Source organism: Sinocyclocheilus rhinocerous, unplaced genomic scaffold (assembly GCF_001515625.1).
Source record: "Sinocyclocheilus rhinocerous isolate Xijiao unplaced genomic scaffold, SAMN03320098_v1.1 scaffold189, whole genome shotgun sequence".
NCBI classification, from domain to species: domain Eukaryota; kingdom Metazoa; phylum Chordata; class Actinopteri; order Cypriniformes; family Cyprinidae; genus Sinocyclocheilus; species Sinocyclocheilus rhinocerous.
The window spans coordinates 1,621,533-1,644,243 of NW_015667354.1; the positions used below are offsets into that span (position 1 = coordinate 1,621,533).

General features: G+C 39.3%; 1 protein-coding gene across 1 annotated transcript in view; it reads left to right on the forward strand.

Annotated features, from left to right (window-relative positions):
* The first annotated feature begins 8,342 nt into the window (after positions 1 to 8,342).
* cacna1ia (calcium voltage-gated channel subunit alpha1 Ia) overlaps positions 8,343 to 22,711 on the forward strand; it is a 102,375-nt gene continuing 88,006 nt past the window's right edge. The window contains exons 1-2 of the mRNA XM_016545628.1: positions 8,343 to 8,449; positions 13,480 to 13,613. Of these exons, the coding sequence (XP_016401114.1) occupies positions 8,360 to 8,449; positions 13,480 to 13,613 (224 nt within the window). The 5' untranslated portion in view covers positions 8,343 to 8,359. The remainder of the gene's footprint in view (positions 8,450 to 13,479; positions 13,614 to 22,711) is intronic.

Consider the following 22,711-nt stretch of genomic DNA (forward strand, 5'->3'; position numbering starts at 1 on the left):
AAAAGTGCTCTGGTGTATTTTAGTTTTTGTTCAGTTTATTATTTAAAATGTGTGAATGTGGTAAACATTTTAGAAGAAAAGTTAGCTTTGGCCCATTGACTTTTTGAAAGTTAATTTATGACCCAAATGTAATGTCTACAGTACATTTTTGGGATGTGCATTCATTTTCAGTAGCTGAACTGTCATTTGTAATGTACAAGGATAGGATCAGATATAGAAATTAATTGTATGTCCTTAAAGAGATCCCAAAAATATAAGAAAATTCTGTCATCATTTCATCCTCAAGTTGCTCCAAGTCTGTATGAGATTCTTTATTCTGTTTAACACAAAAGTCGATATTTTGAAGAATGTTGGTAACCCAACTGTCAACGGTAGTCATTGACTTCCATAGTATGGAAAAAAAAATTATGCAAGTTAATGGCTACCATCAACTGTCTGGAACAAGTGGAGTAAATTTTATTTTTGGATGAACTATCCCTTTAATATAAGCTTTCTGAACGAGGAATAAGGTGTAGCCTACTGTCTCTTATCGGTTAATCCACTTTGAGTTATTGAGATTTTTACTCATTCCGCCAGGGCTTCACGTGTCTTCAGCTGCTGAAAGTGTGTGTGTTCAGCTGAGATTCACTGGATGATGACAAGAGTTCCTTGACAAGAGAGTCTTTCTTAACACGATGAGGTTGTTGAGAAGGTCAAGGGTTTTTAGTGAAGTGTGTACTCTATGTACATGTGTCTGACTCTAAGTAGTGACATCCAGCCAGCGTCTGCCTATTTTATCTGGTGGCTCAACACGCTGTGCTCTTGAGCAGTATGTGTGCTGCAGTTAGCTAACAAATTCAGCAGATAAAGAGCTGAGGAAAAATAAGGAGAGAGAAATGATGGAATGAACAGAAATTATAAAATGGACTGTGAAAATGAAGGCTGGATTGGAATGATACTTTTGGAGCCTTCAGTACATGATTCAGTGTTGTTTTTACTCTTGAGTGAATGTATAGCACAATAAAATGAAAACTTGCTGAAAATGTACTCACTCTCAGGCCATCCCTAGTAAAAAAGTAACATATTTAAAATAAATTTATTTCATATAGTTCAAATCTATCAACATATTTACTGACATATTACTCAAGACTTACTGATATAAAAATTATAATTAAACTTTATTTGGAGTACTACTTCTGCACAATGCACATTTCTTAATATTAAGCCTAAAATGTGTTTTAATGTCACTATTGTTGAGGATTGTATGATCTTTGAATAATATCAGTATTTAAATGCAAAATATTTAAAGTGTACCTGAAGTATACTTGCAATAGTTCCACTTTAGCACAATCAAATATACTTCAGTGTATCTTTAGTTGGACCTCAGCACTACTTCCACACAATTAAAGGGGTCATATGATGTTGCTAAAAAGAACATTATCTTGTGTATTTGGTGTAATGAAATGTGTTTATGCGGTTTAAAGTAAAAAAAACACATTATTTTTTGGATTTGAGACTTTAGTCTTTGCAACTTTACAGATCTTCTTTATGCACCAAGAGCTTGTAACACTCCAAAGAGAAAGGAAAAAATTGAAATCGCATCATATGACCCCTTTAAAGTGCATTAAGTGCAAAACTAGTTATTCCAATTCAGCAGACTTTAAGTTTACCAGTTTAGCATACCAAAAGTACAATTGCAGGGTATTTTTATTAAGTACATAAATATGTAAATGTATTTGTAGTATACTTAGCATGAATTGAATTGAATGTCAAATACATTTTAGTATATTTATTTTTCACTAGGGATTCAACATGCAGATGAGTTTGTTTCTTCATCACAACAGATTTGGAAAAAGTTAGTTTTACATTCTCTGCAGTAAATGGGTGCCATCAGAATGAGAGTCCAAACAGCTGATAAAAACATCACAATAATTCACAAGTAATCATTTAGACTCTCATTCTGAAGGCACTATTTTTAGGTGAACTATTCCTTTAAAACAACTATGTAAGGTGATTTTTTTTTACTTGAAATAGTCATTCATAATAAGAATAAAATAGAATGAGGAATATACTTCTATTACAGTATTTTCTCAGATAGACAAGCCATGTGACCTGCTTTTCTTATTGCCATGTATCTGATCTTCGGTCGGTAAAGAATCCACTGGTCGGATATCCGTTTCTGCTGTTTTGCAGATCGTGGTTAATATTATTTAGCTAGGTTTGGAGAGGTGATCTTGGATCTGAGAGACGGAGTGAGCTTTTAATTTACTGGAAGATGAGTCTGCTCCCACAGGCAGCCATGAGTCACCATGGCCTTCGTCGACAGAGTTTCACACGGACACTCACACTTCACACCACACGGTCATCTAACGAGAGTGCAGCACGCAATCACTCACGCACGCACACACACACACACACACACACAAACAAACAGAGTGTACCAGAAGAGCAGGCAAAGTTCAAACTGCCCGTACAAACCCACACAATTAAGGACAATGATGCAGGCAGAGTTCAGAGGTGCTCTGTCGATTGTACACAAGGGAGATCCACGCTGTTTCTCTTCACAGAGCTGTGGGACGTGCATACTCGCTTTTATAGTGAGATAGCGGTGAAAGGTTTTAGTTAACTGCGGTTATTAATCCTCCTCTTAACATCTCTTAACACCAATAACCAGAGCAAGTGTCGCACACTCTCCCTTCAAAACACACACTGCCTGCAAGCTCTTTACATACGCACGCTTAATGCTAATGCGCAGAGGGTGGTGGGAGTGCTTCTGGAATTTGTTCCCTTTTCCACTGAGAGTTGCGTGGTTAAAGCGGAACGGCTAAACGAGCGCAGAGGCAGTCAGCTGAGGAATGGCTTCGGTTATTTGCAAAGCTCCGTGTGGCTGTAGGTCGTCTGAGGCGATAGAGGTTCTGCATAGCGTGAGCGTTCGTTGGGTGACGACCAAACTCGCCTCAGAAGTCTCCATCAGAGAGAGAGCGACAGAAAGTAGACATATGATGACAGTTTGAGAAAGAATCTGTAATACCCTGTCCCTTTTTTTCGCCTTTTGATTTGCTGATTCAAAGTGATTCAATGAATTAGTGATTCATTTTTGAGAAATATGATGCTTTTCTCCTAAAGGCTGCAGAAGCTTAAGAAGCTCTGTGAACTGTCAGGTGAAAAAATTACTTGATCCAGCTTAAACTGGTTTGCTGGTCTTTGCTCATCTCCCATCCTGTACTGTTTGCTGGTTTCAGAGAGGTTTTGGACACATTTCACGCTGGGGAGACAAACTTGACTAAATCAGCTGCAGGATGGGAGACCAGCTAGATCTGCCTATAAATCAACAAAGTCCAGAAAACCAGCTTAAGTTTTTTTTTCTTGTTCTACAGCAGGATCCTAACCATTATAAGCCGAATAACCGATTATTTTACGTAGGCAATTGATTTTAATAGTGTTTGCTGTTAGCATATTGCTAAGCTAATGCCGCAGTACTCTTAGCATAAAATTATATATCATGTGTAAATATTGTGTTAAATGGTTAATTTTTATTTATTGAACTATTTTCTTAATACATTTTAGTATTAATGAAATACAAGTTTATTCATACTATTTCTGTCTATTTTTTTCAAACCTGTCACAATGCATTTTGGTATTACCATTTCTTCACATGTTGCTAAGCTAATGTCGCAATACTCTAAAAAGCATGGAAATTTATTTTCGGAGTGAATGCAATAAAGTATGTTTAAAATCAATATTTTTTGTCATCATGGATAATTTTTTTTCCCCACTAAGACAGTCGCAATGCATTTTGGGATTGTCTTCTTTCATGAAGATTACATGTGATGCTGTCTTTAAATTAGTCTAAAATGAGACTTTAATGAGATCTTTGAGATCTTTGGAGGCATAGTAATTAAATTACCTATGTTTTTAACAGCCTTCACATCAGCTGCACAATGCCTTAAAATTCTGCTTCTGTAGGGCAACAGAAATTTTCGAGAAACAGAGAAAGTGGGATGGACAGAGCTGTTTTTGTAGATGAATTAGCTCATACACAAGGCCAGATGTCACACCTGCAGCCTGTCTGTGTGTGAGGAAACATTTACAGCATGTGCTTTAACCGTCGACTCACACCACACTAGCTTGTCCGTCAAATCTGTTTAGTATGCTTCTGCGCAGCACCAGTGGTGCATTCAAATTGGAGTTTGTTCTGCAATGTGAGACAAATATTGTGTCATATGTGGGACCTAGAGTCCTGGTCTCATTATTAAAGTCTCCGGGGGAGCGGAATATCCTAAAATAGGTCCCTTCCTCCTCATCAACTGCTTCTCATTCCCTTCGCTCAACATCTACAACTCTTGGACTGACTGTAGCCCCCCACCTAAAATTAGAAGAAATGAGACTATATACTATATTAAAAAAATATTTTTAATATTAACTTTATTTATTTTCTTTCTTTCTTTTGTGAATGTACTTTTTTCCAGTTGCCTCCTCTGAGAAATCATCCCTGCTACACATTACTGTCTCTTCCTGTCTTTGTCATTTCCATTTCCATCTTTGATGACCATTTCTCCTTACATGTGAGTGTTACACTGTAGTCCTAATAACCATTGAGGACAAAGCGTTACACTTCCATGATGAACACAAAATGAACAGTCTACACCTGTTCCTCCCTTCTAATTCTGCTTCATTGTGTCTGACCCCTCTATCTATAAGTGTCCTGTCCATCTTAGTGGCAAATCCAACAATACTGTGCTTTGGTTTCTTTCACTTCAGGGTGCCAATTACAGTTCCATCTTTATCCTTCTCCTCCTCGGTTGTCGCAGTAATATGTTGACTTAAATATAAGCCATAGCTGTCTTAATCAGCTAGCACTTGTAACTGATGGAGCTGCTCTCAAAATGAACTTGTCTCGTCACTAATCACGCTTATCATCCATCTGCTCCTCCTCCTCCTCTCTCTCGTTCATCTTTCTCTCTCTGTCAGTTCTACACTTAATCACTGTGGCTCTGATGGCATATGTATTGACCCTGGTGCTGTGCCGTTTTTCTGATGGGCCTCAGGAGGCCTGATTGTAAGTGTCTGTGATTGGCTGTTGATACTCTGACCCTCCTCTTTCCCTGATAAGAGCTTTCTCATGCATCATGCATGATCTTATCATTGAGCCATTTTGCATACGTGCCTCAAGCAAACCCAAAACCCCTTCGTATACTGTGGACACCTGTTTACTGTTTGATATATCATTGTTGGATTATTTTCTGGTTTATTTTTCCCTTTTGTTGTTTCTTTGGTACTTTGGATTTTTGTCATTTTTGTGTGCACTTGTATATATTCTTCACTGTGGACAATCTTTCTGGCACTGTAAATAATTTCCACCTTGCATGAAAGTGTTTCCTCTGTGACTATTACAAAGTCGGTAAGTGTATGATGCCTAGTGTTTTAAAATCTGTTCAGATTTTAAATGTTGTGTAGCATATTCCAGCCTTTAGTCTTGTGTTGCAGCACCACACTGGTCAAATTGTGTTATTGCAGGCCCTTACATTAGGACCTAATGATTAGGTCATATGAGATCAATCAACTATTTGACAGCAAAAATATGTATTGGCATTTTTTTTTTATTGTTGATGTCAGTAATGTCACCTGCTGTCTATAAGCATTTCTGAATTTTTATAAAACAAATATTTTTGTCCTTGTTATCTCTCTACATAGAGTAAAATAACATGAAACTGGACCTTTTTTAATATTTTGCATATTTAATTTATTATTTAAATATGCAACTTATACTTAACTGACTTATAACCAGCTTTGTATTGTTACAGTGTTGGTAGTATATGTAAGCATACTTTTTTTATGTTTTCTTTGTTACTTGTGTTATATCCCTTTTTAATCATCAGGAATAAACCTGCACCCAGATATCTCATTTATTTGACAGCTAGATTATGTGTTTTACATGATTCGAGTGACTTTTGCAGACAAATAAATGTGTTTATGTGTATTCAGGTAGCATGGAGAGAGAGTGCACACAGTTCATTTCATATTCCCACATTTTAACAATACAACGCATATTTGAAAATCAGCAAAGTTATCTTTTTAAATTTGGATTATTTTGTTTTGTTTCTTTTCTTTATTCTTTTTTTAAAATTTTGTTTATTTTAGTTTTTAAATATAATCTTATTTTGCATATTTTTTGGCCTATGCAGTTCATGGTAATATTAAAGGGCTCATTAAATTATTATTTTTTTTAATTATTTCATAATGTTTCCTGAGGTGCACTTATAATCTTAGTAAGTTTTTTTTTTAAATCCAAAACAGTCATAATTTGGATTTAAATGGTAATTTTCTTCCCTGAATTTAGCCCTCTTATTTGAAGGGGTTTGTCTGCAGTGAGAGTTCAATATAAATGCTCACTCCTGTGATTGGCTAACATCTTTGCATATGAAATCAGCATTGAATGTGAAACTTTCACTGTGTTTTAAAAATAAAAAGCAATGCAAAAAGTGTTGATTATAGCATTATATTTAAAACTACTCCTGTTGCATCAAAAGTTGCTGCCTTTCACTGTAGCCGTGTCATGATAATCTTATTGCAATGTGATTTCTGCAATCTCACAAATACTTTCATCATAACTAACAGTGAAAACATGATGCAAATAAGATTCTTGTTAAGCAGTGCAAACCGTGTTATTGATTAGAATGAGAGTTTTCTTGTAGAGATTTAGTGGAGAGGCCTGAAGATTTCACTGCAGCTAACAGGCCTGAGGGAGGAGGGGGTGACAAATGCCTTTTCAGTGTATTTTGTGTTTCTTTGTGATGTGCTTTCACTGTGAAGGTTGTATTCATTGAGTGGAGTTTTCTTTGGATTTGTCCTATTCATACAGTACGGTGTTTGTTAATTTGATCAGATTGGTGTGAAATAATAAATTACACATTTGATGTAAAGTATATACACAGACAAACACACACAATAATTAGTGGTGTCATAAATCAACCCCAAACATGGCTAACAATGGAAGATAAATCTGAAAAGCTAATCTTGTTTCTGAATTTGCTTAGGAAGCGATAAATACTCACCGGTGACATAAATAAACCCAAAACCTATATTAAACTGCAGCATGTAACTTATTCTGCCAGCAATTATGTAGCAAACTGCTTAATTAGACAACCATTCAAAATTTGGGGATATTTTTTTTAATGTTTTTGAAAAAAAAAAAGTATCTTATGTTCACCAAGGCTGCATTTATTTGATAAAAAAATAATACAGTAAAAACAGTAATCTTGTGAATGTTTTCTATTTGGTGAAGAGATGAGGCTTGTAGAGATTTAGTGGAGAGGCCTGAAGATTTCACTGCAGCTAACAGGCCTGAGGGAGGAGGGGGTGACAAATGCCTTTTCAGTGTATTTTGTGTTTCTTTGTGATGTGCTTTCACTGTGAAGGTTGTATTCATTGAGTGGAGTTTTCTTTGGATTTGTCCTATTCATACAGTACGGTGTTTGTTAATTTGATCAGATTGGTGTGAAATAATAAATTACACATTTGATGTAAAGTATATACACAGACAAACACACACAATAATTAGTGGTGTCATAAATCAACCCCAAACATGGCTAACAATGGAAGATAAATCTGAAAAGCTAATCTTGTTTCTGAATTTGCTTAGGAAGCGATAAATACTCACCGGTGACATAAATAAACCCAAAACCTATATTAAACTGCAGCATGTAACTTATTCTGCCAGCAATTATGTAGCAAACTGCTTAATTAGACAACCATTCAAAATTTGGGGATATTTTTTTTAATGTTTTTGAAAAAAAAAAAGTATCTTATGTTCACCAAGGCTGCATTTATTTGATAAAAAAATAATACAGTAAAAACAGTAATCTTGTGAATGTTTTCTATTTGAATATATTTTAAAATATAATTATATATTATATTGTTATATTCATGTGATGGCAAAGCTGAATTTTCAGCATCATTACTCCAGTCTTCAGTCTCACATGATCCTTCAGAAATTATTATATAATATAGATTTAGAAATCATTCTAATATGCTGATTTGGTGCTCAAGAAACATTTCTTATTATTATCAATGTTGAAAACAGTTCAACAGTGTTGCTTAATATTTTTTTCAGAATTTATTTGAAATATAAATATTTTGTAACAATAATAAATGTATTTTTGAGTAAACGGCTGAGTAAATTTCTTTCAAAACAAGAACCTTGCTGACCCTCAAACTAGTGTGTCCTAGCAACGTGATAGCAATTTTCTCACAAGTAAGCTAAAAAACCTAAATCAAAAAGTGTAAATGTCTAATTTTGTGTAGTATTGTATTTACTTGTCTGCTGATAAATATTGGCCTTAACATATGCTTCCTCACGTGGTTCGAGCGCATCAGTATCATGGTGATCCTGCTGAACTGCGTCACTCTGGGGATGTACCAGCCCTGCGAGAACATCGACTGCACCTCAGAGCGCTGTCAGATTCTACAGGTCAGTGTGGACACATATATACACTAACTAGCTCTGTTCCAAAACATAGTGAGCAACCTACTAAGTCAGCATTCTAAATGTCATGGAACAAATGCTCTGCCAATCTTTATTTATTTATTTATTGTTACCTTGTAGGGCTCAATAGGGAAATTAGATTGGCTGTAGAGCTCGATAACTTACTAAAGTGTCAATATGAAAAAGAATTGTGATAAAATTGTGGCTTGTGATCTTGCCTGGAAAAAAAAAATGCGATGTGATATTTACCCATAAAAGGTTCATAGTAGGTTCATTTACTTACCCAAAAGATGAGACTAAATTAAGTCTGTTTATCAGTATCTCTTCACAAGATTTTGAATAAACTGCTCAGTTAATGTGGTCTTGCTTTATGGCACCTTTATGACTTTTGTGGATCTTACAGGTTTTGGCTACTTGAAGTTACAATGAAGGGACCAAAAGTCTTAAGGGTTTGGTACAACATACGGGTGTGTAAATGATGTCAGAATTGTCTTTTTTGGGTGAACTATTACTGCTTGAAGGTACTAATGTATGCCTTTTAGGAGTAGAAAAAATACACAGTTGTCCCTTTGAGGCTACTGCCCCAATGATAAGGTTTTGTACCCTTACAAAAAGGTAAAACTTTTGCTATTTTTTCTGACAGTATAACATTTTCTTCTCCGCAAAGCGTACATAATTTATGCATTAATTTAAATGAAGTTACCTTTTTGAATAGCTTTGACAGCAGGAACGAACCTAAGATGTCTGCCTTCATGAGAAGCTCCGTAGGTTTTGAAACAGAGAATCTGTATTGCTCTCTTTCCAGACATATAAAATCAACCTCATGCAACAGACCAGCCCTGAATGTTGTTAATATGCCTTGTCAAAATGCCATTTTTTTTTATGTCAGTTAAAGACAGTTTAAGGATCATACGATTCCCAGCCCATCATGTATCAAGATACAGTCTTCCTCTTTTATTTCCCTCCATTTATTATCATCATCCCTTTCGACTCTCTGTGGTTAATGAGACTCTCTCTCACTCTGAGAGGTTGATGAAGCAGACAGAATTCGAGGGGGGGGGGGGGTGGCAGAGGATGGCCTTTAATTGCTTATGTCATCTTTTGGGAGCTTTAGGGACGTTTTTATGTGTCCTCTAAACTCTCCATGCATCCACTGTCCCAGGAGCCCTGCTGTGTTCATTAGCTTGCCTGGATGTGACGGCTAGGTCCAGGGAGTCTGTTCAGAGACCTCACATAAAAATGTACATGATCGTTGTGTGTTAGAAAAATCATCGCCTATGGCACTGCTCCAGTTCAGCTTTCATGGCACAGCTTAAACATGAACACACTCCATTAAGGGATTAGCTTACCTAAAAACTGTGTCCTCATTTACTCACTCATGCTGTTCCACCTGAATGACGTTCTTGCTTCTATGGAGAACAAAAAGAGATATTTTGAATGATGCAGTTGGTGATGATCATTCTTTTCAAGGTAGTTACAATGAACATAGACTAAGCCTTTCATGCTTTAAAAGGGACACAAAAAAACATAAAAGTTTGATAAAAAAGGGGGTCAGTACGACAACACACTACATTCCTAGTATTCTGCTGAAGTCTTGTTATAGGTTTAAGGGGTGAACAGATCTAAGTTATTCACTAAAATCTTGACATCCACCTTAACTTACATTTGCATGTTCTTGAGAGCAATGTCAGATTTGTGAACAAATGTATGATTCATTCGAGTCCGATTCGTTCAATGAATTGAACTAAATTACTCTTTCATCAGATTTGGTTTTTATATTCTCATTGATTCAGTTACAGCAGTCAGTAGCTTACAGGAGACATTTTGAATAAGTGACGGCTTTAATTTCGGTGTGTTTGTCATTCAAATCTGCCTTCAGAGGACTTGTATGAGCCACTTATGTTTTTTTTCATGCTATTTAAAACTGTTCATTGTCATTTGGGGAAAAGAGCAACAAGTACTAATATTCTGAAGAATTAATTTTTTGTCCCGTGGAAGAAAGTCATTCATATGTGTTTGAAGCAACATGAAACTGAGTAAATGCCTTGACTTTCATATTCAGATAATAAAATAGTAGCAGTATTTTGCCCTACTTTTTTCATACTATTCACCAATGTATGCAATATAAACTCTCTCTGTATCTTATAAATAAAACAGGACTCTTGCGTGCCGCTCGTCCCCGCAACACATCAATATGAGATGAATTTATACTCTCCTCTTGTTGAACAGTGTCATCAGGGATGGTTGTAGGTTGGTGAGTTTGACTTCTGTCTGCAGTTGTGAATATCCTCAGTGCGTGCAACACCATGAGACATTTTGCTACACCGTCTAGATTCATAAGCCCTGTGTTCACAATAATAAAGGCACAGACCAATTTGATCTGATGGAAAAACTTACTGCTTAAAGGCATAATTCACAGAAAAATGTAAGTTCTGTCATCGTTTACACCCTTTCATGTCTTTCTAAACCTTTATGACTTTCTTTCTTCTGTAGAATATATTTAAAATCTTGTGTTTTTGCACATACAATCAAAGTCAATGGGGTCCAAGCAACACTGGACCCCACTGACTTCCATTGTAAAACACACATACACAAATATAATCTTTTTTGGTCTACAGAAGAAAGTAAATGAAATCATACAGTTTTAGGTGAACTATCCCTTTAAGTTTTACAAGGATGAAACATAGGCGAAGCGCTGTAAGTCATCTTATAGGCTTTTAGTCCAAGAGATGATAAGTTACCGAGATCTTCCCCTAATGACTAGGCTTTCCGCCAAATTGAATTGAATTTTATAGCAATTCCCAATCACTTTCCACTGTGCATATCCCAATTAAGAAATAATGCTGACTGTGAGCTTACCTCATATCTCAGACTTACCTGTGAAAGTGGCTTGCGTTGCGGCAGGCCGGAGGCATCAGACGTCAGCTTTACCTTCTCATAGGTACAGCTGAAATGGAGCGAGAGCCATGACTCAATGTTTTACCAGTCAAGATGGCTGACAGTATTCCCTCAGTGAGCTCTCGCTGTTCAGAGCTGTACTTTCATTGTGTAAAAAGAGTTTTGAAGAGAGAAATGCAAATTAAGAAGGTCTGCAATGCGATATTTCTCACATTAGCTTTTTGGATTGACTGCAAAACAAAAAGACGGGGTTGAAATGAAAACTGTGTGGGCAGGAACGAAAGTCTGTCTCTCTCCTGCTTGCTGTGTGTGTACCGACTCGTATAGAGAGCCATATGTCAGGTATGGTGTGTGGAAGAAGGTAGCTTTAGAGGAAGCGTCCTCTTGGCGCCAGGATGTTTGCGTCCTCTGGTCCCACAGGGGATCTTAAACCAGTGCTGTTTTGCTCGTCCGCACCGGCCGGATTCAAACTCTACATTTCTCGTGCGGGCAGCCATCCAAATTGGCATCGCTGCCCATGGCCTCCTCCCTGTATTACACATAAACACTCTGTTGTGTGAAACAAAACCTGTATCAGTTCTACTTGGCAACTGGGGACATGCAAAGTGACTCAGACTAAGGGGCACAACGTAACAGACGTTCTATTTTCTGCACGTGTGTGCAAGAAAATTACACTTCTCATATCGTTATAATTATCCCTGCAGGGTTGAACTTAAAAACTAAACGAGTGACCAACATGAGAGCAGAAACAAAGCCATTAATGAGGGTGATCGCGGCTTGACTGGTCTGTGTAATCAGTCGCTCGAAATCCCAGCTATCTGTGGCGTCGTAATGAGAACGCAGCAGGGCTTTGACAGCGACAATCACGCGTCGGAGTGTTTGTAAGGAGCTAATTAACAGCCCTCTTTAAGTCTGTGTACTCGCTCGACTCAATTGTTTATGAAAGAAACGCTTTCTGTCAAATGGATCGTCTGCTCTGATTGTCAGTCATCTCAGCGTCGGTTGGGAAATGAGATCCAGGGTGGGTCGTCCGGGGTCAGGTGAAGTAAGGGTGAACAGGCTGGGTGCTGACTGGACTTCATAATCAGTTGTTCACTTATACAAGGGTTCTTAAAAGCCCTTTTGTTTCAGGCTCATTCAGCTTTTGACTTCTCTCAGGATCTCATTAGCTCTCGTTAGCAGTCAGATACTGTGTATTAAAAAAAACCATGCCGTGCAACACATTGCTAAGTATTTCGGTTACTATGTCCTTCCCAGAGCAAATTTGAATGCTCAGAGGTCATATTTGCAGAGCATACATTTGAGCAGAGCAATTAATGGATCGTGAACCAGATCTGGAGAACTGATTCCATCCGGACTGCTAATCATTTCTTATCAATTAAAATATGTCTCTCTGTTGTTCTTTAATTATCTATCTATCTATCTATCTATCTGTCTGTCTGTCTGTCTGTCTGTCTGTCGGTCTCTGTCTGTCTATCTACAGTATCTAGGTATCAAGCTATCTGTCTGTTGTTCTGTCGCTCTATCTATCGTTCAATCTGTCAAACAGTTTTTGAGCATCTTTCTTCCTGAAAAGCACCAGCCCCCACTGATTTACATAGGAATTACAATTGACGGAAACAATATGTGTCTGCCACTTGTTGTCTGACGAACAGCTGACGGAAAAACATGCTTTAAAAGTCATGATGATGGCCTAATGCAAAGCTACCATTTTCTTTCCAATAACTCAGGTTCGCTTTGTAATCAGCCAGCAAGTGAAAGACCTAATCTAATCTAATGCTGGGTCTGTTTTAAAAAAAATAAAAAAATGTATTTCTTATTTTTATATTCTTATTAATTATTTGTTTATCATTGTTATTAAGAATTTATTTAGACATGAACTATTTAAACTGAGATTTACAACTTGAAAAATTAAATTGAAAATTTGTGGTATACGGGGAGGGACATTCTCATTCTTGAGTACATCTGATTGGACCAATCTGTGCTGCTTTTGGGAGCACATTATAGTGATTGTCTCAAAGCAAAATATGGAATTAATGCCACTCTAGATTTTGATTTTATAAGGTATATTTAAACATACACTGTGTTATACAAGTGTCTTTGTTGATCTCTTTTAGGCATTCGATGCATTTATCTATATTTTCTTTGCACTGGAGATGGTGGTGAAGATGGTGGCTCTGGGAATCTTTGGCCGTCGCTGTTATCTTGGCGATACTTGGAACAGACTGGACTTTTTCATCGTCATGGCAGGGTAAGGGCACTTCTGTTTTCTTTCAACCTTTCTTGACACACATAGCTCCAGGTGAATCGGGGGCTATAGTGACCCTGAGTGGTTTTATCTTTTATCTCAGTAGAGACATCTACATTCTGTGACCTGTATTAATGGACATTTCATTTCAGTTGTTCTGGGAAATTGGCTTGTGTAGAATATGACTAAAGGTTTACAATGTGATCTCTGAAGGATGTGTGCTTCATGTTTAGCTCCAGAATGCCCTTGATGGACTTTTCATATATTCTGTTGTATGTCCAGACCAAACACTTCAGCTACAGTCCTTCAGATCTCACTTATGGCGAGTACAAGCATCCCACATGTTCTGATGCTGTTTTCAAGATCTCCCAGTTTTCACTGCTAAAAAGAGAAGTGAAACTGCTAGAACTGCTATAAAAGTGTTAATTTACCAAATGTTTCTGGACAATTCTTTGAGGAGGACATCAGAACAGAAAGGAGAAGCATTGGATCATCAGGACAGACCTGCTGGAGTGAGATAAACTTGTTTTAATTTGTAATACACACACATAGGCTCTGTCTCTGTCAGACTTTCCTCTCTAGATCACAGGAAACAAACACTCTTAAGTTAAGAGGCTGAACAAATTTAAACACAGCCGTAATGTGATACAGGGTGTTAATTTTTTTTATTATATGCTACCTTAATTGGCTATGAGCAAAGCGTCCCATAACATTTTTTTCATTCTCTTCATAGAACATTTTAATCTTTCCTTTCTACTTTTGCATGCTAATTTAATTAGACATCCAACTGTCTGTTCAAGTACTGTAGGGTAGTTCAGGGTTTGTAAAAGTGAGCAGTCCCATCCCAGGTTTTTCTCAGGTCTAGCAGGATTTGCTGAGTGAAAGATTACACTCATTATAACATGATGGGCGTGAATGTGGCCTTGTGTAATGATAGACATTAGTCTCTCCCATGCTGGTCCTTCTGGCATAAAACACTTTTTTGTCATGCACACACACAAATTACAGTTTTGTGATCTGTGATAAATCCCACTTTTTTTTGACAATTTGCACTTGTTGATATTGTCCGTTAAAGCAGTTTAAGGTTATATACCAATCTATTCTGAGGGTTTTAGAGGGATGTTGTGGGTTTTTTAGTTTGTCATGTTGGGAGACCAGATGGTGGATTCAGATCCTCCACGGCTGTCTGACACCTGGCAGATAGCCACCACCTGGTCAATAAAAGAGCAATTTCCTTCTTCTCTGGGTCACACACACAGTGTTTTTGGCCCTCCCATTTGCGATGGCCAGACACTGAAACCATGCATCAGAACCTGTTTGGACACAGACACTTTGTCTCCTCACGTTCAGATGCAAATGGTCTATCACTCAGCCAACACGATGCATGCTGGCGAACTCATGTTCCCTCATCCGTCGGTGGCACGTGACAGACTCTGCGGACAAGGCACGGTGTGTTTTACAGGACATTTCACCTCCTGCCACAGTGCCTTCCACTTCCAGGTACGTCGAACATGGTTCCTTTGAGACCGTTGGCAGGGTATCTGAATGCTAGATTTAGCCTCTCCAATCCCTCCCAATGGCTCCTCAGAACCATTCGGCTCGGCTATGCGATTCAATTCACCAGGCGCCCGCCCAAGTTCAGGGGCATTCCGTTTACTTCAGTACGAGGTGAGAATGCGGCTGTTCTTCGGGCGGAGGTTGCAACCCTTCTGGAAAAGGGTGCAATCGAGCCTGTCCCCTGGCCGAAATGAAGAAGGGGTTTTACAGCCCGTACTTCATTGTATTCAAGAAGGGCAGGGGGCTCAGACCAATCCTGGAGACCAATCCTGGATTTGAGGACTCAGAACCTGGCCCTTCACAAGCTTCCATTCAGAATGTTAAACCTCAAACATGAAACTTTCATGTCTCAATCCTACCAAGGCATAGGCTGTTTCTTCGGTTTGCCTTCGAAGGATGGGCATATCAGCACAAAGTTCTTCCCTTCGGGCTGTCCCTGTCTACTCGCATCTTTACGAAGATCGGGGAGGCTGCCCTTGCCCTTCTCAGGAAAGTGGGCATTCGCATTCTCAATCAACTCGACAACTGGCTGATACTAGCTCACTTGCGAGAATTGGTTTGCGCACACTGGGACATGGTCCTCGACCACCTAGCCCGATTGGGACTTCGGGTCAACTGGGAAAAGAGCAAACTCTCACCTGTGCAGAGTATCTCTTTTCTCGGTGTACAATTGGACTCGGGTTACGATGACTGCACGCCTCTCTCAGGGTCATGCTCAGTCAGTGCTGAAATGCTTGAGGGCTCTCAAGCAGAGAACAGCAATCCCTCTCAAAAACTTTCAGAGGCTCCTGGGGCATATGGCGTCCTCAATGCCGCTGGGACTGATGCATATGAGACCGCTTCAGCACTGGCTTCGTACCCGAGTCCCAAGATGGACATGGCGTGCCCTTAGAACAGGTGTCCAGACGCATTGTTGGTACAACAGATGCTTCCAAGACAGGCTGGGGCTTCGTGTGCAACGGGCATGCAGCATCAGGGGTCTGGACAGGCCCTCGGCTGCATTGGCATATCAATTGCCTGGAGTTGTTGACATTGCTTTTGGCCTTGAGGAGGTTTCGACCCTTGATCCAAGGCAAGCACGTGTTGGTCCGGACGGACAACACATCGTCGGTTGCATACATCAAACACCAGGGTCGTGTTCGCTCCCATCGCATGTCACAACTCGCCCGCCATCTCTTACATTGGAGCCAACACAGACTCAGGTCTCTGAATGCCACTCATATCCCAGGCGACCTCAATCGTGTAGCGGATCTCCTCTCGCGACAGGTCTCATTCAGGGGCGAGTGGAGGCTTCGCCCCCAAACGGTTCAGCTGATTTGGAGTCAGTTCGGCCAGGCACAGGTGGACCTGTTTGCTTCATCGGAATCAACCCATTGCCAGTTGTGGTACTCCCTGACCGAGGCTCCCCTCGGCACGGATGCACTGGCAAAGTCAGGGAAGACGGAGAACAGCTCCTGCTTGTGGCCCCTTATTGGCCCAACAGGACCTGGTTCTCAGAGCTCATGCTCATGTCATCAGTTCCTCCCTGGCGAATTCCCCCGAGGAAGGACCTTCATGTTTGGTCCCTGGACGCGACCAGGAGGAACTCGGAGACCTTTCACCAGCAGTGGTGAATACCATTATTCAGGCCAGAGCCCCTTCGACGAGACGGCTGTACGACCTGAAGTGGCGCATTTCCGTGAATTGGTGTTCTTCCCAGGGGAAGGACCCTCGGAGATGTGGCATCAGATCTGTGTTCCCTTTCCTCCAAGGAGGCCTGGACAGACACCTGTCTGCTTCTACACTTAAGGTGTACGTGGCCGCGATTGCGGCTAACCACGACACCGTGGGAGGCAGATCAGTAGGGAAACACGATCTGGTTATTAGGTTCCTCAGAGACACCCGGAGGTTGAACCCTCCGAGGCCACGTCTCATTCCCTCTTGGGATCTCACTGTGGTCTTACAGGCATTACAGAAAGATCGGTTTGAGCCCCTTCAGTCAGTTGAGTTCAGTGCCCTCTCTATGAAGACGGCCCTCCTGAACGCTCACTTCTGTCAAGAGGGTGGGGGATCTCCAAGCCCTCTCCGTTAGCGAATCATGCCTGGAGGTCGGGCTGGCAAACTCTCACATTGTCCTGAGACCTCTGCCTGGATATGTGCCCAAGGTTCTGCCTCTATGGCGGCTCTCCCAGATGTTGGAGAGTGAGGTCTTAAGTCTTGGGCATTGGAAGGTTACGAGGAGGAGAGGTGCATTTGGTTGTGACACGTTGGCTTGTCAACATCTGCACCCCCGTGGACTCGTGACACAGTTCGGCAGTTGTGGCGTTTAGTATAGGGACCCCTAGTGTCGTACACTCGACACAACGTCGGAGTCAACGACAGAAAGGGAACGTCTCGGTTACGTATGGTAACCCTCGTTCCCTGATGGAGGGAACAGAGACATTGTGTCCTTCATGCCACAACTCCGAATTGCCTTTGAGTGGGTTGAGGCGCTTCTCGACTCCTCAGAACAGAACGAGGTGTTTGGGCTCCCAAGAGCGACCCCTAGTGTCGTACACTCAACACAACGACACAACGAGGGTTACCATTCGTAACCGAGACATTTCTCAGTATCAGAATAAATGCTATTATGTGCATCAAGGCTGCATTTATTTGAATGTGTTCTTCATGCCACAACTCCAAATTGCCTCTGAGTGGGTTGAGACGCTTCTCGACTCCTCAGAACAGAACGAGTGAGCAGATGCCACGCTGGCCTATTTATAACCGGATGTCCGGGGAGTGGCCAGCTATGCAAATTCTGCACACCCAATTTCATTGGCCTTTTCTCAAAGATGTCAGAGGTGTTTGGGCTCCCAAGAGCGACCCCTAGTGTCGTACACTCAACACAACGACACAACGAGGGTTACCATTCGTAACCGAGACATTTCTCAGTATCAGAATAAATGCTATTATGTGCATCAAGGCTGCATTTATTTGATCAAAAACACATTAAAACAGTAACTTGTGAAACATTATGATGATTTAAAATAACTGTTTTAACATAATTTGTTTCTGTGGTAGCAAAGTTGAAATTTCTGTCACATAATCATTCAGAAATCATTCTAATATGCTGATTTGGTGCTCAAGAAATTATTATTATCAATGTTTGAAACTGCTGTGCTTCCTAATATGTTTGTGAAAACCGCAAGGATTAGTTCATCAAAGTTAAAAAATAGCATTAATTTGAAATATTTTCTAACAAGTCTAAACATCTTTACTGCCACTTTTAATCAATTTAATGTATCCTTGCTGAATGAAAGTAATAATTTCTTTCAAACAAAAACTTGTATTTTGTAATTCATCACTCTAGTGTGATGTTATCAAGGACATGTGTGAGAGTTATTGATCGGGTGAAATTACTGCAATAGAAATCGATTGAAATAAATGGAAAGCAAGTTCGGTATTTCTACAAGAGAATAGCAGGAAAAGAATGTGCATTAGTTTTTTTGGGAATATGCTGTTACAGCAATATTCCAGCTGTGGAACATTAATAGAATAAAGAAAAAAAATTGTGTTATGTAGCTAGAAATGTATTGCTTTTAACTTGTACAAATATCACTCACAGAATTAAATTAGTCGACTAATGATTTTTAACTTATAACAGTCGAGAAAAGCTGACTGACTAAACTACTTCCTCACTCTTTAATAAGACACCTGCGCTTGTTTGTCTTTCACAGTTGTGACACTTCTGGGGCCAATCATACAGAAATATTCTCAGAGTAAGACATAACGGCAAATTCATTTAAAAATGAAATCCAGATGAGATGTTTAACAAACGTAAAGTCATTTGCACTATTTGAATGGTGGAATTTAAAAACCGCCGGAGCTCAACAAGTATGAAATATCACCCACGAGCAACTACATCGCCATTAGTGCACATTTTAATGAGAACCTGTGATTTCCAGGTGACGAAGACATGTTAAACATGTCAAAAGCAAAATCGAAATGTTTCTTAGTACCCTCTGGGGTACACGCACACCTGGTTGGTAAACACTGGATTAGAAGCCCTGTTACATCAAGTCCTATCCTGTGTGAGTTTCCTGTGTGGTGGGATGTTTGTGTGAAATTTTCTAGACGACTCTTGGCTAATCCCTCTGTTGTGTTGTGGGTGAAGTCAGTGAGGCTATCACTAAATACACACCCAGCTTACATGCCTCTTTCTCCCCATTTTCCTGAACACACACACACACACACACCCAGCCTCAGTGTTTCTATTCTCACAAGCTTAGATTGCCTCACTGCCTTTTTTAGTCTCTATCTCTGTGACTTTTTCTCTCTTCTGTCTCCACACCCACAGAAGAGTCATCATTTTTGCAGTCTCATTTCACAAGACGCACACAACAGCACACACACACATACACACCCCACACATTAACACTCTAGAAGACTGACGGTACATGAAAGTGAGGGAGATGAAGAAAGAGCAGGAGAATGAGGCTGCAGCAAAGCAGTGAACAATTAGAGAGAGGCTGCCCGTCGGCAGGTAGCTAATTACTCTCACAGACACACATTCTGATTGATGTGTGCTGAAACAGCCGAGATCTCTCTCTCTCTCTCTGTCTCTCGTCTTCCATCTGAGCCTCTGTTCAGGATTTGCCTCTGTTTATTCATGTCTCTCCCCACAATACCTCACATATGCTGTGTTTTTATTTTCTATTTCCCTCCCTTTATCACATTGGCATGTTCCCTCGTTACTTGGCATAGCTTGGTTGATTTGTAATTCAATTATTCTCTTGAAGTTATACTAGACTCACCTGGGGGGCCTGAGATATAGTAATGACTATATCCATTACAAAAGTAAAGTAATGAATCCTCTCTCCATCTGTCTATGTAGCTATCTAGATATCTAGTTGTCTATTGTTCTATTTCTTTATTTCTTTCTATCATTCTATCAGTCATTATGTCTATTTATCTATCATTATACTGGGGGTGGGCGATATACCGGTAGATACAATTAACTGGTAGAAATTTGTCAACCGTGGTCACAAAAATGTATCGTTTGCACGTGTTTTTAAGCATTGCGGTTTAAAAACAAATCATTTTAAGCCTTTGAAATGCAATCAGCAGTGAAAGAGAACTAATTTTGCTGTATGCACATGCTGTCTGAGAGACTGTTTCTGAGCGCGGTCAGAGAGGTGCACACACGTTAAGACGGTGCTCATAGAGCACGGGAGTATTGAACCAAGTTATTTTTGTCACTTTATAGGTTAAATACACTCACTTGTATGTGTCAAAATGGCCATCTTTGCAAGTATCCTTGTAAACACAGTAATTTAAGTCTTAAGTGAAAGCAAACAGTTCAGAAAGTAAACATGTAGCAGTATATAGAATAGCTCTTAAAGTGACAGCAGTCTAATGTTCCTGCTGTCTGTCATTCATATTAATTAAACAACAAAAGAGAGAAAATCTCTCACTGCTCTTGACTAAATCACTTTTGTAACTTAAGAAGAGATATGTATTTAAGAATATGCAGTGTTTTTATACATTTGTTTACTTTATGTACAGTATGTAGCATTTCTTATTTATTTGTTCTACTGTAGTTTTTTGTTCTATTGCTTGTAATTTGTTTCTTATTCTTATTTAATCGCCAAGAGTTTACTTGTCTTCAGTGAGCTTGAGTTTTTTTTAGGCTTTTTTTGCAATATTGACGCTGGTGACACGAATTATGAAATCTCTATGGTATCTAAAATATTGATAACATGAAGACCTTATTTAAAGAAAAAATAAGTATATCATATCATTACAGTGAAATAAAATTACATATTGTGATGTAAGATTTTGGTCATATCGCCCACCCCTATTGTATACTGTATCATACTATCTAACTACGGTTCTGACTGTTCTGTCTTTATGTCTGTCTGTGTCATCTCTAATTTTCAGTCAGCATTTATTGGTTTTATACCCTGCTATTGGTTTCTTGTAATGCAAACTATACAAAAGATGAGCAAATTTGTCTTCGGGTATGTGTCTGTCTGTCCAGGAGGGACTGCTTCTTTAAGAATATTTGATGCAGAAAGACCTCCTGCAGGTTTAATCCTTTCAGGTGGAAAGGAAATTGATGAGCTCATCTCTCTGTGGTTTATGTATGCGTGTGAACTTGCATGTGTGTCTGTGGTGGTTAATTTGTCTAAATGTGGCTAGTTCAGTTCTGCATGTCCTGTCGTGTCCCTCTGTTAAAGACATCCTGTAGGCATCATGGTGCCTTTGAGGTCGGACCCTTTTGCCATTAAAGTGTGTTGGTGTAAATTGTGTTAATGTCAGTGTGTTTGTAGAGGGGAGAGATCCTGCTCTCTCACTCTATATGACATTTCAATCACCAGTTTGACATTTCAACTGATTCTACAAAAAAATAAAAAAAGCTCTGCTGATATTTTTGGATCATCCAACCTGGTCAGTCTGACTTCTGCCAGAATGTTTGCCTTGAGTGCAAGTGTGTGCTTGTGCCTCTGAGCATGTGTGTGTGTATTCACCCAAAGCCTGCATTTATGCATCTAAATGGAGCATTTATTTTGTTCGTAATCAGGAACACTGTGAAGAACACTACTTAAAGTGCTACAATGTTGTCCGATTATACACCCGTCTCATTGGCTTCACTCAGAAACAAAATAACTCAACGTGTAGTGTTCTTCACTTAGCTGTCCAATCCCCTCTCTGATCCTCTATTCTAATCAGCTCTCTTTGCATGAATGAATAATGTATGTATGCTAATGAGAGGGCCAGCTGCTGTATGTGATTAGCAGGTGTTTATTGAGTGACGGACGGAGCACTGCAGGCTCTGCCTCCCTCAGCAGGCCCGGGCGTGAATAAGTAAAGATGTTGTGGAAATTCAAAATGAAAGAGTAGAAGAAATTTCTACTAGATTGAAATTGAGATGTTCAGAATGAGTTGATGCAGTCAGGGACATCGCTGTTACAGTAGTATCACTCCAAATAATGCCATTGAAACCATTTTTAATGGTGGTGTTGTGTTTAGCGTGGCATGTACTGTAGTAGATATTCCCATGTAGCTTGAGGTACTCGACCTGAACTGGTTTGTGGAGCAGCACTTGCGGCTCATGCTTAACATTGCCATGTACTGTATTATTTGAGTTCAGTGCAAGAGGCCGCTCGCACAGGATGCTAGATGAAGTGCAATAGAGTGTAACAGAACACAGGGATCTCAAGACTCGTTTCTCAAAGAAGAACTACTTATATATTTACATTTATGCATTTGGTAGGTGCTTTTATCCAAAGCGACTTATAGTGCATTCAAAGTATACATTTTTTATCAATGTGTGTTCTCTGGGAAGCAAACCTGTGACTTTTAATGACTTTTATTCCATTTAATGTTCATCACTTTCTCACATAATGAAGGTCAGTGATGCCTAAATGGCATAAATATGTCATAAAAGTTGTCCATGCGACTTGTATGTTATATTCCAGGTGTTCTAAACCTATATGATACCTTTGTATGAGAAAAAGACCAAAAAAAAATATATATATATACAGTATATATATATATATATATATATATATATATATATATAC